The following is a 14,806-nucleotide window of genomic DNA, read 5'->3' as shown; positions in this document are numbered from 1 at the left end:
GATTAAATCGGGTACGTTTTTCATCCGGCCGTGAAAATACTGCCCCCTATCCTAAACAGGTTAATACAGTGTCCAAAGAGGGGCCAGAAGTATACAGAATGGTGTCGTCTGCGTAGAGGTGGATCAGAGAATCACCAGCAGCAAGAGCAACATCATTAATGTATACAGAGAAGAGAGTCGGCCCGAGAATTGAGCCCTGTGGCACACCCATAGAGACTGCCAGAGGTCCGGACAACAGGCCCTCCGATTTGACACACTGAACTCTATCAGAGAAGTAGTTAGTAAAACAGGCGAGGCAATCATTTGAGAAACCAAGACTGTCGAGTCTGCCAATAAGAATGTGGTGATTGACAGAGTCGAAAGCCTTGGCCAGGTCGATGAATTACGGCTGCACAGTAATGTCTCTTATCGATGGCAGTTATGATGTCGTTTAGGACCTTGTGCGTGACTGAGGTGCACCCATGACCAGCTCTGAAACCAGATTGCATAGCGGAGAAGGTACGGTGGGATTCGAAATGGTCGGTAATCTGTTTGTTAACCTGGCTTTCGAAGACCTTACAAAGACAGGGTAGGATAGATATAGGTCTGTAGCAGTTTGGGTCTAGAGTCTAGAGTGTCACCCCCTTTGAAGATGGGGATGACCGTGGCAGCTTTCCAATCTTTGGGAATCTCAGACGATACGAAAGAGAGGTTGAACAGGCTAGTAATAGGGATTGCAACAATTTCGGCAGATAATTTTAGAAAGAGAGGGTCCAGATTGTCTAGCCCGGTTGATTTGTATGGGTCCAGATTTTGCAGCTCTTTCAGAACATCAGCTATCTGGATTTGGGTTTAGGAGAAATGGTGGGGATATTGGCGGGTTGCTGTGGAGGGTGCCGGGCAGTTGACCGGGGTAGGGGTAGCCAGGTGGAAAGCATGGCCAGCCATAGAGAAATGCTTATTGAAATTCTCAATTATAGAGAATTTATCGGTGGTAACAGTGTTTCCTATCCTCAGAGCAGTGGGCAGCTGGAAGGAGGTGCTCTTATTCACCATGGACTTTAGTGTCCCAGAACTTTTTTGAGTTAGTACTACATGATGCAAAGCCTTAGCTTTTCCAACTGCCTGTGTATATTTGTTCCTAACTTCCCTGAAAAGTTGCATATCACTTTGCAAAGCACAGCCCCTACACCACTAGAAGGATATATTCAACCACCAACTTACTACCCTGAGACAAGGCCAAGTATAGCCCATGAAGATCTCCCCCACGGCACAAACCCGAGGGGGGCGCCAAACCTGGACAGGAAGATCACACCAGTGACTCAACCCACTCAAGTGACGCACCCCTCCTAGGGACAGGATGGAAGAGCGCCAGTAAGCCAGTGACTCAGCCCCCATATTAGGGTTAGAGGCAGAGAATCCCGGTAAATTAGGTAAATTGGAAGCTAATGGCAGGGATGCAGGACTGTGTTCCAAACAAAACAACTACAAGCGTGCTTGCTCTAGTTTGTCAACGGCACAGCTAGGAGAGCTCAAAAAAGCACCTTATAGTTGAAGAGTCTTCTTTGAGTCATAAAAGTGCATTGAAATTACTTAGGAACTGTGCACACTGTGTCACTTGGAGTCACCAGTTTGACCTCTCACTCAAACCCTTGTGAATTTTTTGTCTTATGTTGCACCTACCCCAAATTGTCCAAGAATATTCTTATCATATTACTGAATGTATCCAGAGTATTTTCAGATTTCGTTATCGACAAATGCGGCGAAAAGTACAGTAAATGTAAAATGCACATAAAATCAGCAGTGTAATGTTTGGATTCAGTCTTGTGTCAGGTGAACTGTTGTGTCCTCAGCTTTAGTTTAATAATGTTTCCAGAATCTCCAAACGGTTCCCTTTTAATTGCTATCATGGTTATGCATACACTTTCATTTTTCTTCTATGTGAAACTTTTCAATTTAGCCCTATCCATATAGGCCAATTCCCACTAGTGTAAAGGGTTAACAGAATGTTTCCTGAAAGTTCAAACATGGTTACATTTAATTTAAAATTTGGTAATGTTCTAGGAACGTTCTCCAACTGGTTTGACATTAGGAATGTTCTCAAATAGTTCAGTGAATGTTAAGAAACAACATTCTTCTGTGGGAATTTCAGTACTTCAGCATAATGTTTCCTGCAGGTTTCCTCATGGTTCTATTTAAAGTCATGTTCTCAAATAGTTCTGAGAATGTTAAGAAAACTTTCCATGAAAACCACAAGAAAACTTTAGTTATGTTCAGATAATGTTCTAAGAATGTTATTTAAAAACATACATTCAGTTCTCAGCATCAACAAAACTCTATCTTGTTAATTGTGTTCAGGTGAGTTGGCCCCACCCACTAACAGATCTTAATGATTGCTTGTTTCCTTTGAAATCTGTTTGAATAGACTAAAATGAACAGATTTGTATGTGTAAAAATGCTAGCTCCATCCTTGTGGTGGGGTGGACTTATTCCATTGACAGAGAACGGAAGATTATAGTTCAAATCTCACTGATGCTGTGTCACAATAAAAAAAATTAAAAAAGTGTTTTCATGATTAATGTCTAAGGAAATGAAGTTCCATGTGTCCTATCTGTGCTTGCAGTTCATAAAAGTTAATAAGCTAGCAGTGTTACTAAAAGTAATATTGAAACATTCAGTGAAAGTTTTAAGGAAGTTATGCAAAAACCTCCAAATAACCTATAATTTCCGTTCTCAGAGCGTTAATAAAACCTCCCAGGAAAACGTTCAAGGAACCAGAGTAAAACATTCTCAGAACCGCCCTGTAACCTAAAAATAATATTCCCAGAAAAGTCAGGAACCCTATGGCTTTGTTCCCACAACCAATGTGAAACCAAAAACATATATGTTCCCACAACTTCCAAGGAACCAAATGTGCTAGCTGGGTACATCCAGCCAGGAAGCTGTCTCTTCAGGTTGGTCATATGTTGATACTGTTGGTTTAGTCAGTGCTTTGAATGAACACATTCAGGAGGTCTAGTTTTGTAGTCCTAAATGTTTACTGCTATACATTGGACCACCTTTCAATTAAGTCTTTGTCCATCCTCCCTCTCATATCTTATAGTCATGATATTCATAATTATAACATACTATGCCCTTTACAGGCCCCTATGGAACAGCATATATAATGGCAACATAATGACATGATTATGATTGTTCTGTTTTACCTTTTTACATAGGATTGAAATGTACTAGATGTCTACCGGTATGTGACTTAGCCTTGCATAGCAAACAGACACCCTGGCAAAAAATGCCATTCCAACATGAAAAAAAAACCAGATCATAATACACAGTCAAATTGCCCCTATTTCTCCTGAAATCACTTCCTTTTCATAGATTTATAAGATAAGAGCTGCGTTTTCCTTTGTGTTCTTCTGTCTGTATTCTAACTCTGTCTCTGTTCTGTGGTGAGGACACCTTGCTCCGGTAGGGAGGACATAAGAGGCCCCTGTGCTGCCGTTTCCATGGGGACCCAACAGCCACTCTACTCTTCAAAAGCGGTCGAGCAGAGCAGAGGTAGCGGGCCCTTTGTGTTGGAGAGGGAGAGAGCAGAACAACACTGGCCAGATGAAAGCACTGCCATCCTTAAACCCAATCATAATTTAGTCATCAGAACAGGAGGGTATAATCAAAATATAGGGGGGAGATGGATGGGAGAAACAGACAGAGAGAAAAGAGATATAGATAGATAGAGTGGAGTGGAGTGCGTGGGTCAAGAAACGAGAGAGGGAAAGAGTGCTGTTAGATGGAAAAATGAGGGGGATAAGGACAGAAATGGTCTTGTTCTTGATGTTGATACTCAACCTTATTTGCAATGTCAATCTTGTATCCAGGCAGCGCACTTAGATTGAAAGTTTTGTTGTGTCTTGCTGGATACAGACACTGTGGGAGGAAGATGACATATAATATGTATTATTGTATTACACAAATAAAATCATTATGTGACAAATTTGCATTTATACTTTACTTGGTGAATGAACAATATTTCCTTCAAGTCTCTGAAGGAAGCAACCAATACCATTCAAAGTTAGTAGTGTCTACAATTGTGTTCAATGCCATGATGTCCTTGAGGTTATCACATTATATACTGCTCTATTTATGTGTATATTATTTCAATATAATCCCATTTCAAAGGGTATTTATCCATTATAGTATTGAGCTATAAAACAGAACTACAAGTCCTTCTCTGCCTCCTCCTGCATCTCTCCCAAAAGCAGCTAGGCCTAATCCCTGACTGACATAATTGACTCTCCTCTCAGAACAAAAAAAAGAGAGCAGAGTTTGCTGGGAGAAATAGAATTGAGCAGGAATTCACATGCAGCTCTATGTAGGTCATGCACAATATGGCGTCTGCAAGTTTACACCTGGGGCTCATAGCACCATTATCCCACAACAATGCTTCAGAGAGGAACTTATTTGAGCCCATTAGCCCGGGCCAGTCCCCCTCATTAGAGAAGGCTTTTTAAATGAGCCTAGACAATAAGCACACAGAAAGGGTACAGTGGAGCGCTGAGGGACCGAGTGAGGGGAGGGGAGGTCGGAGGTTTAGCCAGAGAGCCCACGATAATTACTGTGTTTCTCTCTCTGGCCTGAAAGAGACTTGAATAATGTTTCTCTTTCTGTGAGGCAAGCACAATGGACGCTGGGTAGCTTCAAGGACCGTTAGCTCTGCCCTATTAGGAAAAAATATGCTCTGTTCTCTTTCCTCCACCCCTCCACTCAGATTCGTCATTAGAGAAATGTCTTTATGACCTCTGTAGGACTTTCAGTTTGAAATGTTCCCCCCGCTGCTGTCACCTGCCTTAGTCATTAGATTGGTATTATACTGGTCTTGAAGCAACTGTAGGTTAATTTGTGTGAATTAAAAAAATACAATAAATGGTCCAACAAAAAAAAGGAAAAAAAGGGGTGATTGAGACAGAGGGATACTGGATAAGGCAGTAACTGAAAGGTTTAGCAACTCACCAAAAGGTTGTCGATTATTATTACACACTTATGTTCTTTCGATTAATGTTGAGATTATAATAACACCAGCATTATCACCATTATTATAATAACACCATTATTATGTTAATATTACCATACTATTACATTATTACTTATACAATAATTCATTACTATGCATGATATTGAAGAATTTACAACTCTGTACAGTAATTCTTCTGACCTGATCTGGGGGAATGCATGGCAAACTTCTCTAGAATGCATGGCAAACTCACACAAGTTGTAAGACCATGCAATAACTCCCCCGGCAGAATTGAGACGGAACACTTAATGACGGAACTATCAGTTCCATCCGGTGAACGTTTTCGCTGACGGACCAGAAAATTACATATTTGTAAACAGATTCAGGTGAGTCACGACTTATATATTTGTGTTTTTTCTCGGAACCGTGCCTGTGGGTATTTAACTAGCTTTATGTTGTTTTTGAAATACAATATTAACAAATATTGATAAATATTTGCGCGTGTAGATGCTTTAACCCCTGCTATCAAAATGACATTGTTCAAGGATGGAGGCTAGCTAACGTTAGCTAGCTTGCTAAGTTAACGTTAGCTAGTTACAGTAGATGATGGACATTCACACCTGCTAGCTAGCTGAGTCGTTTATCTAGCTTGGTACCGTTAGGCAAGCTCTACAAGCTAGCTAATTATTGTTTAATGACGAATGTTGTACGTGGTCTAATATTCTGTGCTAGTTTGGGGCTAGCTAAATAGCTTGCTAACTAGTTATGTCAGTGAACCACTCAACCAGGATGCAGCTGGTCAGGATGTCTAACCTTGTGTAAAACGGTAATACTTGCGTTGATAACAACTAGTCGACTGAAGTTCTAAGAAAGACACCTGTCTTGACTGCGCTTTCCCCTTGTATTGATCAAGGAATTGCTAACTAAACTAGAGATACTTCCTCTGTTAGCTAGTTAACGTTACCACCATTTCAAATGAATATAGAAAATAAAGTGTATAGTCTATCTAGCTATAGACTATATGTTCATGCTTACAGACAGACACACTGATGCTAGCTACTGCCCTAAATCACATTTTATTGGTCACATACACATGGTTAGCAGATGTTATTGCGAGTGTAGCGAAATGCTTATGCTTGATACCCTAAGGGAGGATGCAATGCCTGCTGTGTGAGAGGGATATAAAAAGTCAGTGAGGAGGCACTGTGTGCTTCTGTGTCACACAGGGTGGTTTGCTGGGAAGGTGAGGACACAGTCGTGACTCAGCTGCTGGTTGCTGCTTGGGGTGCTGCTAGCCTCAGACAGTCATGCACTTAACCCATCATATGCAACCAAGCCTTGTTGAGTCAAGGTCACTCATGTCAAATGTCATGATTTGTGTTTTCCTTTTTACCGTTTGCTCTTGGGGATGGTTGAATATGTTTTCCTAGTGTTGGGCGTACTCTTTAGTGCAGGATGATTGTCTGGATGTTAGTTTGCTATGACCATACAGTACATAGCCATGATGACATAGTGTTTCATTAGATGCAGTGAGGTCATTGCTGAAGAGAGATTGATGAGTCCGATAGCTGCTGAAGCTGGAGTCACAACCTGCCCCAGCCTCTGGCCAGGGTTGTTGTCACGGAGACAACATTCCTAAGCACAGCCTCATCTGGCCTGCCTGCTCTCTGATCCATCCACCTCCCCACCATCACCCCCTTCCTCCACATCACCCTTTCTAAGTGAAGTACTGACTGTATGCCGTCCAGCGATTGGCTAATGGTGATGTAATGCCCTCTAAATAATTCATTACTGGAAGAAAGTGAAAGACCCTGAGCCGGGAGGGGCAAGGGAGGGAGGCAGGGAAAATCGATGGGCCTGTCAGTGAGAGAGAAAGAGAGAGGTAGCGATGGATGAGGAGTCAGAGGTTGCATCGGGGAGGAAGAGAAAAATAACAACAAACCCTGACAGTGAGAGGCTAAACTGGCTGGGCAGATGAAAGGGAACCCCGCTCCAACAAGGTTGGTCCATGCCTGAGGCACAGGTTGGCTGTGTGTTAGACTATTCCATTTACTCCCTCAAACTGGGATGATCCGAACAGTTGAGGGAGCGTCCGATGATGAGTCTGACTTTGAGGAGACGTCCATTTGAGACCCTTTTTAGGTGATGATTGAGGGTAGGTTCAGATTGATTGTAGGTAATTGATTTACAATGAGTTAAGATTGTTGGTAGTGAGTGTTTAACTATTTTTAGGCTATCTGTCAGGATAATGTGCATGTTCGATTAGAATGGGAAATGTGAAGCTTGCTAAGCCTCGTTCAGTGCTAAACCTAACTGATGTTGACCCTGTTCTGTGTTTCTTACTGTCCGATAATCAACCCTGACATGCTTCCTTTTTTTGTTCCCTTTTTTCCATGACACAGTGAATCTTCATATTGACCCCTTTTGTTGACATCATCACCCAATGTGGAGGAGGAGCATTCTTCTTTGTTACACACATCCATATGTGGATTCATGTGAAAGCTCTTCCTCTCTCTCTCACACACACACGGCACCACAGTTCTTCAAGTGTGTGTGTATTGGCCTGTGTAAGAAAAACAGTGCCACCCAAAACTGTGCCATGAGAATTTCTGGCAAAGGCCAGACCTACTCCTCTTACTGTGCCAATCACTAGCATTAACTCAATAGGATCATCCGCCTCTAGCTAGTTGATTAACAGAGCTGTGTTAAAGAGGGATTGTTGTCCTGGAAGGAGCTTCCTGCCCTTGAGGAACACCATCCGCTCAGACTGCCTCCCTCTGGGGCTCAGACGGCAGATGCTCCGGCTGCAAGTTCCAGAGCCACCCAGCCCCATAGAGGACCACCCAGCCCCATAGAGGACCACCCCACCCCATAGAGGACCATCCCGCCCCATAGAGGACCACCCCACCTTCCCTAACAGCCTCTAGGAGGGACCCACCCCGGGAGCACCATGGAAGGGCTGGAGGTGGAGGACATTAGTCCTGCCCTGGAGGCCACTGAGGACTTCCTACACTGCTTGGATGGGGGTGGAGGCCAAAGCCACTGCCAGGGTGGGGATGGGTTCCGGCAGCCCAGGCAACACCACCCCAAGCTGCAGGAGATGTCTGCAGCCCTGGGGAAGCTGAGCTCTAGCGGGGTGTGGGGCCTGCTGGCCAGGGAGCAGGGGACCGAGGTGTCCCCCCGTAACGTGGCCTGGGCTGACCAGCCCTCTGCCTTCAGCGTGCTGGCTCTGAGGCAGGGGAAAAGGAGTCGTGCTCGTTCCACCAATGACCTGGCTGCCCACACCAAGGACACCAACAACACCACGTCTAACTCCTCCAACACCGCCTTTAAGAAAGGCCACAACCGCTCACGTTCTGATGTCAACTACCGGCCGTCCTACACAGACAACGCTAATGGCCTGCCTGCTGTGGACAAGAACATGCTGAAGAACATTGCTCTCAATGACCAGAGAGAAGAAGGTAAGGCAGGAAGGAAGAGTATGTCCTTCTTTGGTTAGCTGATAAGGACGCACAGCTAATGTATTATTGGTTAATAATAGGGCTGTGACGGTAATTGAATAACCATGTGACGGTTATGGAGGAAGATAGTCATGAAAATAAAATAACCGTCAAAACCATTTAAAAATAGGCCTACATACATTTTTGAAAAACATTTTTAATAACTATATTTTCTTATAGATAAACTTGACCTATTAGCAGGATTATTTGCTAACAATTATAAGCAATTGTTTTGCTATCTAAGTCTGTCTATTAAACTGTCTACATCTCCTCTTTCCAACGGTCGTTTGATGCTCCAGCAGCTAAACCGCTAACGTTAGATGCGCGGGGGTGTAGAAGCGCTAGGCCTATAATACGCCAACACCCCCCCCCCTCCCCCCAACGGTGTACATTGCCCTGGCCAATTACCGCAACATCAAATCCCAAGACCTTCACAGCCCTAGTTGATACTCAAATCAATGCTAGTGTCTGAGCTTTAATTTTTGAAAAAAATTGCATAAATAGGCATATGCTATCATGACATGTACTTTTCCTTGTTGTGTCAGAGACTAGATTAAGGTTAGGACTAATTTCCACTTTTGTCTAAATGAAGATAATTTCTGCGTCCTAGAGAAAACAAATAGGCCTAGGCTATGACACAGCAGTACTGCATGCAGCAGCCAGTATTGTATTCTTCTGGAACACAGCCATGGCCACTCGGGATCAAATGTTATTTGTCATATGCTTCGTAAACAACAGGTGTAGACTAACAGTGAAATGCTTATTTACGGGTCCATTTCCAACAATGCAGAGTTAAAGATACATATAACAAAATAGAAAGTGATGAGGAATAAATGCACAGTGAATAACAAGTAAAATTAACATGGCTATATGTAGGGAGTAGAAAATAACATGGCTATATGTAGGGAGTAGAAAATAACATGGCTAAATACAGGGAGTAGAAAATAACATGGCTAAATACAGGGAGTAGAAAATAACATGGCTAAATACAGGGAGTAGAAAATAACATGGCTATATACAGGGAGTAGAAAATAACATGGCTAAATACAGGGAGTAGAAAATAACATGGCTAAATACAGGGAGTAGAACATAACATGGCTATATACAGGGAGTAGAACATAACATGACTATATACAGGGAGTAGAAAATAACATGGCTATATGTAGGGAGTAGAAAATAACATGACTATATACAGGGAGTAGAAAATAACATGGCTATATACAGGGAGTAGAAAATAACATGGCTATATACAGGGAGTAGAACATAACATGGCTATATACAGGGAGTAGAACATAACATGACTATATACAGGGAGTAGAAAATAACATGGCTATATGTAGGGAGTAGAAAATAACATGACTATATACAGGGAGTAGAAAATAACATGGCTATATACAGGGAGTAGAAAATAACATGGCTAAATACAGGGAGTAGAACATAACATGACTATATACAGGGAGTAGAAAATAACATGGCTATATACAGGGAGTAGAACATAACATGGCTATATACAGGGAGTAGAAAATAACATGGCTATATACAGGGAGTAGAAAATAACATGGCTATATACAGGGAGTAGAAAATAACATGGCTATATACAATCATTACTTTAAGACATGAAGGTCAGAACTTTCAAAGTTTCTTCAAGTGCAGTCGCAAAAACCATCAAGCGCTATGATGGAACTGGCTCCCATGAGGACCGCCACAGGAAAGGAAGACCCAGAGTTACCTCTGCTGCAGAGGATACGTTCATTAGAGTTACCAGCCTAAAAATTGCAGCCCAAATAAATACTTCAGAGTTCAAGTAACAGACACATCTCAACATCAACTGTTCAGAAGAGACTGTGTGAATCATGCTTTCGTGGTCAAATTACTGCAAATAAACCACTACTAAAGGACACCAATAAGAAGAGACTTGCTTGGGCCAAGAAACGAGCAATGGACATTAGACTGGTGGAAATCTGTCCTTTGGTCTGATGAGTCCAACCGCCGTGTCTTTGAGATGCAGAGTAGGTGAACAGACTAGGTGATCTCCGCATCTGTGGTTCCCACCGTGAAGCATGTAGGAGGTGTGATGGTGCTTTGCTGGTGACACGGTCTGTGATTTATTTAGAATTCAAGGCACACTTAACCAGCATGGCTACCACAGCATTCTGCAGCGATATGCCATCCCATCTGGTTTGGGCTTAGTGGGACTATCATTTCAATGACTATCATCATTTCAACAGGACAATGATCCAACACACCTCCAGGCTGTGTAAGGGCTATTTGACCAAGAAGGAGAGTGATGGAGTGTTGCATCAGATGACCTGGCCTCCACAATCACCTGACCTCAACCCAATTGAGATGGTTTGGGATGAGTTGGACCGCAGAGTGAAGGATAAGCAGCCAACAAGTGCTTAGCATATGTGGGAACTCCTTCAAGACTGTTAGAAAGCATTCTAGGTGAAGCTGGTTGACAGAATGGCAAGAGTGTGCAAAGCTGTCATCATGGCAAAGGGTGGCTACTTTGAAGAATCTCAAATATAAAATATTTTGATTTGTTTAACACTTTTGTTTACTACATGATTCCATATGTTATTTCATAGTTTTGATGTCTTCACTATTATTATACAATGTAGAAAATAGTAAAAAAAACAACCTGGAATGAGTAGGTGTGACCAAACATTTGACTGGTACTGTATAGGTAGGGGTAAAGTGACTAGGCAACAGGATAGATAATGTGGTGAATAATACGAACCTCCCCGATGCATGTTGTTTGGTCTGCTTGTTTGTATTTGTTTAGAGAGACCATAATATGTCATTCTGTCACCAAATGTACTCAAATGAGGAGAAAGAGAGAGGCCCAATTATCCCTCATATTAAAAGGGATTAGCATACGACTGAAAAGACATTAGTTGGCTCTAGGCAGGGAAGTCGGATGGATAGTTAGGCTTCACAACAGGATAGTAAAATCATGGGCTGCATTCAACAGCACTTAGCATCCGAACAGATACTGCAGTTTACGAGTCATTATAGTTTGCAATGCTTTTATGTAGGCCTAATTGTATTCTCACTTGTCCTGTACAACATATTTCCATGACATTTGATTGTGTGTACTGTGTAGGTAGGCCCCTAGGTGCACTTTTACCCCCTTTTCTCCCCAATTTCGTGGTATCCAATTATAGTCTTGTCCCATCGCTGCAACTCCCGTACGGACTCGGGAGAGGCGAAGGTCGAGAGCCGTGCATCCTCCGAAACACAACCCAGCCAAGCCGCACTGCTTCTTGACACAATGCCCGCTTAACCCAGTAGCCAACCGCACCAATGTGTCGGAGGAAACACTGTACACCTGGTGACATGTCAGCGTACATTACACCCGGCCTGCCACAGGAGTCGCTAGTACGCAATGGGACAAGAATATCCCTGCCGGCCTAACCCGGACGACGATGGGACAATTGTGCGCCGCCCCATGGGTCTCCCAGTCGCGGCTGGCTGTGACAGAGTCTGGACTCAAACCAGGATCTCTAGTGACACAGCTAGTGCTTTAGACCACTGCGCCACTCGAGAGGCCCAGGCTGTCTCTTAGAACAACCCTTAGCAGAACTGTTTAATTGATAAGAGAACCATGAAATCCCCACCATCTTGAATAATGTGAATAAAATGGGGATCGACTGCAGTTGTTGTCACATTAGATGCAACAGGGAAAGGAGGCTTTGGTGCCACTGGCATGCAAGAATGCTTCCTCCCTTTCCCACTGCCAGCGGTAAACGTTCCCTCATAAAGACCCCAGCCCACGTACTCCTGCAGAGTCCCTGTGGGGTGATATTTACTGATTTCCTCAGCAGCAACACTCACACACTAATGCTGATGGATCTGTTGATTTCAGCATGGCCAGGAGCTAGCCAGTGAGAGAGTGGGCTTCACAGCGACCTTCAGCTGTCAGTGTATAGTGCTGTAGGGATTTTACTTAATTTACCAATCTACTCGTTAAGGTTTTATATTGTTGTTTTAAGACAGACCAGACATGTATTTCTGGGATTTTAATGTATAGCCTAGCTTTATTAGCTGTTAATTGGTCTTTCAATTTGTTCACCTCATCTAATGAATCTCTCAGTTCTGTTGGCTTTTCATCAACACTGAAGAAAAAAAAATGTAAATGCAACGTGTCGGTCCCATGTTTCATGAGCTGAAATCAAAAAAAAAAACTGAAAATGTCCATATGCACAAAAAGATTATTTCTCTCAAATGTTGTGCACCAATTTGTTTACTTCTCTGTTAGTGAGCATTTTAACTTTGCAAAGATAATCCATCCACCTGACAGGTGTGGCATATCAAGAAGCTGATTAAACAGTATGATCATTACACAGATACACATTGTGCTGGGGAAAATAAAAGGCCACTCTAAAATGTGCAGTTTTGTCACACAACACAATGCTACAGATGCCTCAAGTTTTGAGGGAGAATGCAATTGGCATGCTGACTGCAGGAATGTCCACCAGAGCTGTTGCCAGAGAATGGAACATTAATTTCTCTACCATAAGCCGACTCCAACATCATTTTAGAGAATTTGTCAGTACGTCCAACTGGCCTCAACCGCAGACGGTCGTAACCAACTTCAGAGGGCAAATGCTCACCTTCGATAGCCACTGGCACCAGTGGAGGCTGGTGACTTGAAAGATTGAGGAGGATGGGAGACCCACGGTACAGGCACAAGACGCACAGAGACGTCAGTGTGTTTCAAAAATCATCAAAGTAATTATTTTAACCTAAAGCATTTAATATTGTACTATAAATGCCGTTATTATGGGGAATGGGAATGAGAGGGCTAATTAGTGTTGGGATGGGATCACAGCAGTGATTGAATGAGGGTATGAGGCAGGAGTTGAGGTGTTCAGAGGCTTGACTTCAGGGTTTGACTGGGAAGACACAATAACAAAACACACCACACAGTTAGACTAAAGAGTTAAGAATGAGTTAGTCCAAGCAAGGAGTAAAATCTATGTGTAATAATGCAATTATGTATGTGTGACTATATACAGTAATTAGAGAAAATTGATGGGGTACTCCCAGTGATGGGAGAGGAAACGTTCAATGTGCCAGTGGATGAGCGGGCACATGAGACGTGGCTTCAGTTCATGTCAGGACAGAGCTGACAATGGTTGTAGTGTGGAGTGGTCATCACCTCCTAATCAGGGAACAGGAGAGGACTTAGTTGGAAATACAAATAGCAGATACAGTTGAAATCAGAAGTTTACATACACCTTAGCCAAATACATTTAAAAACTCAGTTTTTCACAATTCCTGACATTTAATCGTAGTAAAAATTCCCTCTTGGGTCAGTTAGAATCACCACTTTATTTTAAGAATGTGAAATGTCAATAATAGTAGAGAGTGATTTATTTCCGCTTTTATTTCTTTCATCACATTCCCAGTGGGTCATAAGTTTACATACACTCAATTAGTATTTGGTAGCATTGCCTATAAATTGTTTAACTTGGGTCAAACGTTTCAGGTAGCCTTCCACAAGCTTCCCACAATAAGTTGGGTGAATTTTGGCCCATTCCCTTTGACACAGCTGGTGTAACTGAGTCAGGTTTGTAGGCCTCCTTGCTCGCACACGCTTTTTCAGTTCTGCCCACAAATTTTCTATAGGATTGAGGTCAGGGCTTTGTGATAGCCACTCCAATGCCTTGACTTTGTTGTCCTTAAGCCATTTTGCCACAACTTTGGAAATATGCTTGGGGTCATTGTTCATTTGGAAGACCCATTTGCGACCAAGCTTTAACTTCCTGACTGATGTCTTGAGATGTTACTTCAATATATCCACATCATTTTTCTTCCTCATGATGCCATCTATTTTGTGAAGTGCACCAGTCCCTCCTGCAGCAAAGTACCCCCACAACATGATGCTGCCACCCCCGTGCTTCACGGTGGGGATGGTGTTCTTTGGCTTGCAAGCATCCCCCTTTTTCCTCCAAACATAACAATGGTCATTATGGCCAAACAGTTCTATTTTTGTTTCATCAGACCAGAGGACATTTCTCCAAAAAGTACGATCTATGTCCCCATGTGCAGTTGCAAACCGTAGTCTGGCTTTTTTATGGTGGTTTTGGAGCAGTGGCTTCTTCCTTGCTGAGCGGCCTTTCAGGTTATGTCAACATAGGACTCGTTTTACTGTGGATATAGATACTTTTGTACCTGTTTCCTCCAGCATCTTCACAAGGTCCTTTGCTGTTGTTCTGGGATTGATTTGCACTTTTTGCATCAAAGTACGTTCATCTCTAGGAAACAATGCATCTCCTTCCTGAGCGGTATGGCGGCTGCGTGGTCCCATGGTGTT

The 14,806-nt window shown here is 42.8% G+C and overlaps 1 protein-coding gene across 2 annotated transcripts in view; it reads left to right on the top strand.

Moving 5' to 3' along the window:
- Positions 1–5,303: 5,303 nt before the first annotated feature.
- Positions 5,304–14,806, top strand: part of plekhm3 (pleckstrin homology domain containing, family M, member 3) — a 54,966-nt gene continuing 45,463 nt past the window's right edge. Inside the window, exons 1-3 of one of the 2 annotated variants that reach the window (XM_029711398.1) lie at positions 5,333–5,370; positions 6,509–6,984; positions 7,387–8,445. In XM_029711398.1, coding sequence (XP_029567258.1) covers positions 7,935–8,445 — 511 coding nt within the window. In that variant the 5' untranslated portion in view covers positions 5,333–5,370; positions 6,509–6,984; positions 7,387–7,934. Of the gene's footprint in view, positions 5,371–6,508; positions 6,985–7,386; positions 8,446–14,806 lie in introns of both variants that reach the window. The other variant, XM_029711397.1, reaches the window with a different exon arrangement.

This window comes from Salmo trutta, chromosome 24 (assembly GCF_901001165.1).
Source record: "Salmo trutta chromosome 24, fSalTru1.1, whole genome shotgun sequence".
NCBI classification, from domain to species: domain Eukaryota; kingdom Metazoa; phylum Chordata; class Actinopteri; order Salmoniformes; family Salmonidae; genus Salmo; species Salmo trutta.
Note: the sequence above shows the minus strand (reverse complement) of the source record. Positions and strands in the feature narration are given on the sequence as shown.